Genomic DNA, 9,974 nt, shown 5'->3' on the forward strand with positions numbered 1-9,974 from the left:
TTTCACCTATAAGCTACTTCAGAGAGCTCAGTGTTGCGTGAATACTAGGACTGAATAAGATGAGAAGGGAGAACAGGAGTCGAATGGGAAATGAAGGATTCCAAATTGAACTTAGTGGATTTCTCTTGCTGCTGGGGATTTCAAACGGCTGCTCTCAGGCCTGGCAATCTCCTTTCATCTCTCTCTCCCTCCCTGCTTCCCCTGTTCTATTATCCTGAGTGATTTCTCCTCTCCCACACTGCACAAGTAACTTCTCCATCTGTTAAACAATAGGAAGGTGAATGATTGAGTGAAGGACTGGAAGACCCTTGAAGAAGCTGTCCGTGGAGGGCTGTAAATGACGCTTCTGTGCTATTGACTCTGGAGCAGATGACACAAGTCAGGCTTATTTCTAGGGAATTGCTTTCAACTCTGCTTTCAGCCATCAGGGAAGGGACACAGTGCTTGGGCTTTTTCCACGATTACCTCTTGAGTATGAAGGCCATGTGCTGGGCTGCCTAATACTGGAGAAGACAGTCTTCCAATCTGCCCATCAGTTTTGGGAGGCTGCCCTTGGGGCTTAGGCAGATGACTGTTGGAGTGGTGACATCTAAACACTGGATTGCCCACTCTCAGCCTGATGACCTTTCTTGTTCTGTTTCAAACACAGGAGTAGTCCATTGTGTTGTCTTGGAGCTTTAACTGGATTTGGCCTTCCAGTTGCCCCCTTTTAATTGGATTTTAGATTTCTTCTTATTGTGTGTGTGTTTTATAGTTTTTATTGTGCGCTTTTATTTTAGCAGCTGCCTTGAGGCATATGCAAAAAGCAGGGTTAAGTGAATGACTAATCTCTGATGAATGTGGCCTATCTTGTGCAGTACTGTCTACTCTGGCTGGCAGTAGCTCTCCGGGGGCTTTCCGTTGCAGATGCCAGGGATGGGATGTTGGAGCTGAGCTTCCCTCCCCTAACCTGTTTGCTGTGTGCTACCTCATGCCTGGTGCCATTTCCTAAACCAGCTTCTTCTGCCCTTTTAAGGAGCTTTGAAGACGGATCACACAGAAGTGCTTCTGTCGGCTGACTTTACTGGAGCCATCAAAGTCTTCATAAACAAGAAGAAAAACACATCTTGAAATCATTGGTATCTCGACAGCATCATGATGGATGGTACCTGGTTATGAATCATGTGATCAGTGAAGCAAAGCAAAGTATAATATAGAGTTCGAGGGTTGGCTTATCTTTTGAACTCTCACTTAAAGCTGCTCCATTAGACCTCCTGGGGAAGCAGCATCTCAACTATTAACTCCCCCTGGCTTTTAGAATAGAAAGAGAGGCCCATAAATGACGTGGCCAAAACAGCAACTCAGCGTTGCATTTCTCTGAAAATTTATTTTGCTAAGCAACTGTTTGCCATGCACAGGATTCTGCATGAAAAGGGCAATGAGATATTCACATGTGTGTGTGTGTGTGCCCTTTTGAGGGTGACACATATCAAATTGTGCTTAAATGAATATTTAATTTAATTTATTGGTTCCCAGGGTGGGTGGGGTGGGTTGAGGGTTTTTTTTTTTTTTTTGCAAAGATGTCATGCAGTCTCTCTCTCCAGATTCCTGTTTCCAGCAAAGCTGATCTATTTCTGAATCTCTGTTAAGAAAGCTGAATTTGTGGCCGGATCCTGTAATGTTCTGTGAGGTTTTTTCTGCCCTTCCTCCATCCCTTGGCCTGGATGGGTTAGAAGCAACCATGTATCAATGTTTTCTAAAGTGGATTTCTCTTGTCTTCTAATTGTTGTGCACTCTAGATTCCTTTCTTAATATATACCCTTTTTCTCTCTTTCTGTTGCACACTGGAGCACAATTTTTCTATGAAAGAATCTCTCATTCCTTATTCATGGGCACTGGGCTATGCTCACCTTAAACAAAAAAATTAAGCTGCATTAGGAACAATTCTTGTATTTTACAACAGTGTAAAATAAAATTGTTTACATATTTTTTAAAGCATTGTAGTTTTAAAAAAAGTCGGTTTTTTGTTTGTTTAGAGCTAACTGAATTTAAAGGTATTTGTAAATATTCATAAGATATACCAATGAAATAACATTTTGGGGCCTTGCAACCCATAAAATGTTGTTGATGGTTCCTGTTTCAGAGGAGAAAGAAAAGATGTATCATTAAAACTGCACATGTTGAAAGAGAAGTTGCTTTTTGTCCTTTTAGTGCATCAGCATTTTTTGCATGGCTCAGAGATGGTGGTTGTGTCTGATTTCAACTGGTGAATATGCAGGTGACACTTAGCTCTGTGCCTCTGTTCCATCTGAATCCAGCTGAGGTGTTACACAGGTGTTCACAGGTAGTGATGGACCCAAAAAGGTAAACTCAGTCCTAAAAGCACAGAGCTGGTTTGTGTTCCAAGTTCTTGAGTCCAGGAGGTGGGAAGACCGCATGTCCTGGATGGAGCTGCAGAGTAGGTTTGTACCCTGGGGAGACTCTGGACCCAGCATTGTCACTTTGAGCCTCAGGTGGCTAGGATGAATGCCTATTTCTAGCCACAGCCATGTTTAGACAAAGATGACTTAGCCACAGGACTGGTAACTGGATTATTACACTGCCCTCTATGTGAGGCTGCACTTGGAGGTGACTTGGAAACTTAAGTTGTCAAATTGCTTGTCGGGGTTTGGGTGCTGGAGCTCCTCGTGCACGGCCTTGGACTGGTTATGCACGAGGTACCAGTTGCGGGGAAAGCGGCCAGCGTTCCGCGTGCTTTTGAGCACGGTCGCCGGCCAAGCCTCACAGTCTGAAGGATGTTGAGTAAGCCAATTGACGACTCCGATGAAGTGTGAGTTCCTAATTGCCTTCTTTAATGAACAGTTGCCTCGTGAAATAAAATATATACCCTGACTCTGAATAGACGGACCAGTTTAAAGAAATTAAAATTTTTACTTTACTCCCCCCTTTAACCCCAAAGGAAGACAGACACCGGTTGTATCTTTAGTGGCTTCGGCAGAACCCGCATAGGCTCGTCCCCTAAGCTAAGTTCTCCTAAGCTTAAAGTCCCTGCGCGCCCAATCTTCCGCGAGGCTAACTAAATAAACTAAAACCGAAATGTCTTCCGCGGGCCTAACCCTAGGCTAACCTAAAAGAACCTATCTAAAACTAAAACCGAATGATCTTCCGCGATCTAACTCTAACTAAAGAAAAACCCATCCAGCCCGCTCCTAATCCCTTAAACTAAACTTGACTTAAACTAAAACCCAAAATGAACATGAACGAACTAACTCGCCTAAGCGGGGTGCCTCTGCCTTTTATTAGGGAACAAACGTGACATCATCAGTAATGCCTTAACCAATAAAATCACTGTTGCTGCCCTCCAAAAGGGCGGGAAGCAAGTTTAACGCTCATTAACAACTTTGAACATGACCGGATCTATAAAATAAAGGCGGATTAATCTTGTAAGTGAACCACACTATTCATTCATGCTTTCACTTTCGCTTTTACGCGCAGTTATACCAAAAGTAGACCTCGAAAAACTCATAAAATAACCAAATAAATATGAATCCATGGCGGATCCGTGAAACGTATTCCGACATATCATCTTTCTTTTTTTGTTTTAAATTAAATTAATTTTGATTTAGTTATATAAAAAGAAGGTTAAAGATATCATAAGCATTTATCTGACACAAACATTACCATTTGCTTCGATATAGACCTCGACATGAAAAGGCAAACGTCAACAATGCCGACAGTGCCCACATCAAAACTATGATATAAACACCAGCAAAACCATCAACATCCACCCCCTTCATAAGAGGAAATACTTGTACAATAATGTAGCAATAAAGTCATGAAAATAACAAACCACTAGCCGAACATAAAAAGTGATCGATCCGATACACTGTAAACCTTTTAGGCATATATAAATACTTCAATATGTAGTGTAACACACCTCATAAGCATGTATACTTTCGCGTGCAGCGTAAAACAACAAATTACTCCCCAAACACAAGAGAGGACCTGATACAGGTCCAAAATTAAAAATAACGGATAACGACTGCCCAAACATAAGAGAGGTCCCGATCCGGGACCCAAAACTAAAGTATAACTAGAGCTGGGGCTACATGGCCTACCCAGACCCCTCCCCCATTTTTTTAATTTTTATTTGGAAAACTGAAGTAAAATGGATAAGGTAACAGAAAAGGGTTGTGGCTCTGAGGCTACAGAATCGAGGGAACTTTAGATTCTGGACTTACCACAGCGACCACAGGTAACGGGGAACTAGGGTCCGATTCCAGAGAGGGGATTTAAGCCACCTATGTACAAGTGGTTTTCGCCACAAGAGGGGATTTAAGCTACCTACATAAAGGTGTCCCAGCCAGGATGAGGATTTAAACCATCTACGCAAGGGTTTCCAGCGAAACGAGATGGGATTTAAACCAGCTACATAAGGGTCTCCCATCAACAGCAGGAAACAGAGTGAAGGGAAAAGCTGGGAACCTGGTTTACTGCCAAAAGGTAGCATATAGAGGGGGAGTCTTTAAAAGAAAATAGGGGTACCAAAAGGGTAGGACGCCACCAGACTTGACATATATATCTTGAACAAATCCGAGAATGACCAATTCTTTGACCAAAGGAAATATTTCAAATAAGGTATAAAAGTGTTACCACATTTTGAACTACAACTTTTGCAAGCACAACGTGGAGATTTAGGATTATTGAAATAAAACATATATGTATAAATATGTCTATGACTAGAACTGCACAAAGACGATGCTTTGACCTTACATAAACATTTCCATATCATCAAAATTGTGACGCTCTAAATGGAAACCATTTCAGAAAAGTTTCATATATATAAACACCCATATCATTAATTACCAAGCTATATTGAAAACACATGTAACATGCGAGGCGGATATTTCAAGAAGCATACAAAGGTAAATATGCAATTTTTACAAGTACAATATAAAGTACAAGACAGGTTTAGAACTGCAAAATGGTGTTGGAGAGGAGGATGAAGACGATGAATGAGTTGCCGGTCGTCTTCTTCTCCGATTACACACGACCATGTAGAAGAAATAGTCCTGGAACTCAGGAAAAGTTCATGGAGCTCAGGAAAGTACTGAAACATCGAGTTCTGAAGAAACAACGATACCTGTAGAAGAAAGGAGGTTAAGCAAGCAAATCAAGGTGATCTGCTAGTGAATGCAGGTATGGGAGTAACTGGAACAAATCTAGGCAGCCAGGAACCAAGGGGCTGCCCAGAGGCAAACAAAAGGCCTAGGCAGTAGGAGGGTAAGGCAAACTGCCCAGAACTCAACTGGTGCTGTTAGTTGAGCACTTTTGAAGAGTTGCTGCATTTGACAGGAAGTTGAGAAGTTAGCGAATAGCTAACAACCAGAGTTAGACATCACGGCTTGCGATGAAAAGGGAGTATCGAATTTCACGCAAAGTTTGTCCAGCGTGTTTCTTGAGTGAAGAATGGAGTTGAACACACAAACAGGTGTGGGAAATAGGGGTTCTTTCCGCAGAAGTAGGGACAGTCCTTCGCTGAGAGGATTAAGCAACAAGGGGTTGTCGTTGAAGATGCAGGCTGGCAAGTACCACGCAGGGTTACATGACTTGATCTTCAGGTAAAGAGTTCCTTGCGGAAGACAGTACTTCTGAGCACAAGGAGGAACCGTCTGAAGAGCCTGTAGTAGAGTTCTTGGTTGATGCAGGAAAAGATACTCCAAAAGAATACCTGGGGAGATGCGGAGCATATTTGCAATCAGGTAGAGAGCAACAGAAAGCAGGTGAAAAGGGTTTGCGGTTTTGGTTGGAAACAGGTATGCTGCAAGAAGTGATGGCAGCAATCTGTAGGCACGGTGAGTACCATTCAAAACCAGCCAACAGAATGCCCATGCAAAAGACAGCACGGAACATAGCAAGGAGCGTCCCACGGTTGATGATTGGATCACCGAGACAAAGGAAAGTTTCAACGGCGTGAGAGCGCTTGAAGATGCTGCTGAACAGAACTTGTAGACAGGAGAATTCACCTTACCAAGCAGTGAAACTTTCCAGGGGAACTTTGCAATAGGCTTATAGCAAAGAACAGTTTTAAGACTATCAAGGGAACGCTCTAAGGTCAATGACTGTGGAGCTTTATCCATGAGGTACTGACGGAGAGTAAAGGGTTGCATGTGATTCTGGTGTAGCAGCTCTTTGATTAGGGCCTCTGCTGCAGCGAGCTTTTCTGACGTCAGCGCCTATTGGTCGACCCATACAGGGGGTCCTTCCTTCCATGTGAGTGGAAGAGCATGTACTGGCGCTGATGCAAAGGCCCACATCAAAAATGTGTATGGACAACAGTTCTTGCTTTAGACAATAAGTCTCTACCCCAAAGGGTGATAGGCACATCCATAACAAGTGGACGGAGCTGCACCATGGAGCCTGAGTCTGACTGGAAGGTAATCGGATGTACGCTCTGGTGGGCGGGTTCGAAACCTCCGACTCCGAAGACTTCCTGGGTGACAGTCGTTGCCCACTGGTCAGGCCAATCCTTTCTGGCGATCACTGTGACATCTGCGCCTGTATCAAGAAGACCCTTGATCTTTCGTCCACCCATTTCTAAGACGAGATGAGGGCGTTCTTCTGTAATCTTGATTAGCGCCATTGCTGCCTGAGGAGGCAAAGAGTCTACAGGAGCTGTAGGTGTGGAAGTAAGCAAATAGAGTCTGGCAATTTCCAAACCTTTTGTTAGGACACAAGGAACAGTTGAGAATCCTGGAATCAGCAACTGCGATGAATCTGTGATTCGTACTAGGCCTGCAGTCAGTGTGACTGTGGCAGGGAGGCGATCCATCCTAGGCAGGATAAGGCAAATCGAAGTGTCTGGGAATGGACCACGAATGGATGTTGGCAATTGCTGAGCAAACCATGGATTTGAAAAGTAACAGTCCTCTGTTAAGAAGAGTGGTATACCTGGGACAGAAGATTCTTCTTGTTCTTCGTTGGCAGTGTCTGAAGACATCTTTTTGGCTTCGGGTTTTTTGCACTGCTGAAGTTGGCAACTCTGAAGCTGCTTGGCGTTGAGTTGGCAAACTTGAGGTTCTTCCGTTGGTAAAAGTTGCTGATGCTGTTGAACCTGCTGGCATTCAGTCAGTTGTGTATCGAAGTGACAGGATGGAACTTCTTCTTTGACACAAGGCAGTCGAAGTTGTTGTTCCTGATAGTTGTTTGATTGTGGCGGGCTGAGCTTAAAAGCTGGAGGTGACACAAAGGTGTGGACATTGTTAACTGGAGTGATGTTTAAGCTTCCATAAGAGGGAGCTGGCTCACTCACTTGTATTCTTTGGCCACATGGAAAGTGATCATCAGCTGGGTTGCAACTTGGATATTGCTGTTTCATCAAGGGCAAATGTCCTTCAGCGATAGGTTGACCTTGATTTGAAGACGAGTAAAGCTCAGGTGTTGCAAGGTTGACTTCAGTAGGATGTCTTCTCAACGTTGAAGGCAATTCTGCGATCAGAGGCTTGACTGTGATTGCTTGCTGTGAAGCGGGGTTAACCAGCAGGAACTGAAGGGCGGTTAGCAGAAGGTGAACTGAATGCTGTATTCTCTACTGGAACCCTTTGAATAGGTAAGGCAGATGATGAAACCTCTGGAACCTGAATGCTTGATGAGGTCACATCTTTTCTCTGGACATCTGGAGAGTAGATATCTCTCTGGATCACTCTCTTTTCCTGATGACCTGGATAAGGAGTAGCGTTGTTCACCTTTCTGGGATGGTTGACCTTCATGATGTTCTTGAACTTGCACCCTATTGTTTTACCAGGGCCGGGGCGCGGCCCGCAGAACCGTTTCCCTGAACTGGAGATGAGGTAGGTGATGTGTTTTGTGGATTCAAGCGACAATCATTCGCCCAATGAAATCCTTTCTGACAGATGGGACATCTCTCTGGCGGCTTGGCAGAAGGCCTTGGCGTTGTTGTGCACTGCGACCGGAAATGCCCATCGCCTCCACACCCATAGCACTTCTTGACTGGCGTAGAGCTGTCTTGACGTGGCATCTGTACCGCAGCTGCCAAGAGTTGTGCTTTGTAGGAGTGGGTACCAACATTCTGGCAGACGCGTAGCATCTCAGTCAATGTGGCATCTGGACGAGCTGCAACTGCTGTTAGGGCATTCTTGCAGTCATCATTGGCATTTTCAAAGGCAAGTTGTTTTGTCAGCATGTTTCTGGCATGACGATCTTCTATCTGGCGTTCCACTGCAACAATCAGGCGATCCACGAAGTCCCCATAAGGCTCCTTTGGACCTTGCCTAACTGCAGCGAATCCTGATACTGAGCTGGCATCTGTGCGATTGGGTAGTCTGCGCCAAGCTTTGACCACGATGTCTGCTATGGTGACGAGTGCAGCATCAGGTATGGCCAGCTGTTGATTGAGATTGGAGTAATGTCCTGATCCTGTGAGCATATCTTCTGTGGCGAGTGGCGTTGCACGTCTGGCTGCTACTTCTTTCCACTCTTGCAGGCACAGAAGAGCATCTGTAGGCGACAGGAAGGTGCGAAGAATCAACTTCCAATCAGATGGCAGAAGTCTACTAGTGGACAGTCCTTCAAGTAAACTTCTAGTGTAAGGAGCTTGAAGTCCATTTTCGCGTATGGCTTTTCGTAGTTCACGTAGTGTTTCAAAAGGAATAGCTTGATATCTTGCAGGTTGTCCTCCATTGGCACGAATCACTGGAAAGATGTGCATTGGATCAGCACTAAAGTCTATTTGTCCCAAAGCTGCTTCCAAAGCTTGGGTTCTGCAGATGGGCTGCATTGCTGTTGGATCTGTAGATGGCATCAGTGAGTTTAAATCTTCTTGATGCTTTCCAAATGATGAGCCACTAGATGGTGCTAAAGAGTCTTTGACATCTGGATGCCTTGAAGATGGCTGACTATGAAGACAAGATGGCTGACTTGAAGTTGGATGAAGACAAGATGGCTGACTTGAAGTTGGATGAAGACAAGATGGCTGACTTGAAGTTGGAGCATAAGGTTGTTGGCTCTGTACTGCAAGTCCTGGCATCTGGATCATCATTGTTTGGCTTTGCTCTTGTCTTGGAATCTGCATTGGCATCGGAGGTGCTGAAGGGTTGGTAAATTGCTGTTGTGCTGCTTGCATTGAAGCTTGGATTGCTGTTGATTGGAAATCAGCTTGCTGCAAAACTGGAGCTGCTGGCTTGAGCGCGGCCTGCAGGGCAGCAGGGTTTGCTGGCAAAAAGGCTGCTTGCTGCTGCTGCTGCTGGATCGCTGGCAAAAGCGCGGCTTGCGATGGAGGAAGCGGGACCGTTGCTTGGAGCGAGGTCCGCGGCTGCTGCTGACTTGAGATCGCTGGCTGGTAAAGGGCCTGCGATGACTGCTGAGCGACTGGCGGTGGGGCAGTCCGCGGCGGGGCTTGAAAGGCCGACGGCGTCTGCTGCACCGGCACAGGCGGCAATGAATCTGGCAATGACAAATTGGACAAGGGCGAGTGCGTGTACGACAACGGGGCCTGAACTGGCTGCTGCGAGGGGGCCGAAAATGGCACAACCGCAAGCGGCAGCACAGGGGCACTATTAAAAGCAGTATTTCCCAAATTCACTGTTCCATTAAGCAAAACATTTCTTGGAGCGATTTGTTGAAAGCAGTTTCTTACTTTGCTCCATACTAATTGTACAGGAATTCCGATTTTCGGGTTGGCCATAAATTCTAACCCGATCCTTTCCCATGAAGCTAGATCTTTCGTTCCCTCCCTAGGGACCCAAGGGCAAACTTCCCCAATAGTTTTAACTAAAAGCTCTACTTCTGATTCAGAGACAGGGTGACCATTTCTTTTCAAAAGGTACAATAAATCTTCACAAAATTTAACTTGAGCAGTTGAGAGTGAGGAGCCCATTTTTAACACTTTTCCAAAAACTTTTCCTCCCCCACCCGTAGGCTTCTACTAGGGGACACCGGTTCTACCCGTAGGCTTTAACCGAAAAACCTGGCACCCG

General features: G+C 45.1%; 1 protein-coding gene across 2 annotated transcripts in view; it reads left to right on the top strand.

The window, feature by feature from the left end:
• The window catches only part of WDR44 (WD repeat domain 44), a 43,727-nt gene extending 42,276 nt beyond the window's left edge, over positions 1-1,451 (top strand). Inside the window, exon 19 of one of the 2 annotated variants that reach the window (XM_033137107.1) lies at positions 1,016-1,451. In XM_033137107.1, the coding sequence (XP_032992998.1) occupies positions 1,016-1,110 (95 nt within the window). In that variant the 3' untranslated portion in view covers positions 1,111-1,451. The remainder of the gene's footprint in view (positions 1-1,015) is intronic. The other variant, XM_033137105.1, reaches the window with a different exon arrangement.
• Positions 1,452-9,974: the final 8,523 nt, after the last annotated feature.

The sequence above is a fragment of the Lacerta agilis genome, chromosome Z (genome assembly GCF_009819535.1).
Source record: "Lacerta agilis isolate rLacAgi1 chromosome Z, rLacAgi1.pri, whole genome shotgun sequence".
Lineage (NCBI taxonomy): Eukaryota > Metazoa > Chordata > Lepidosauria > Squamata > Lacertidae > Lacerta > Lacerta agilis.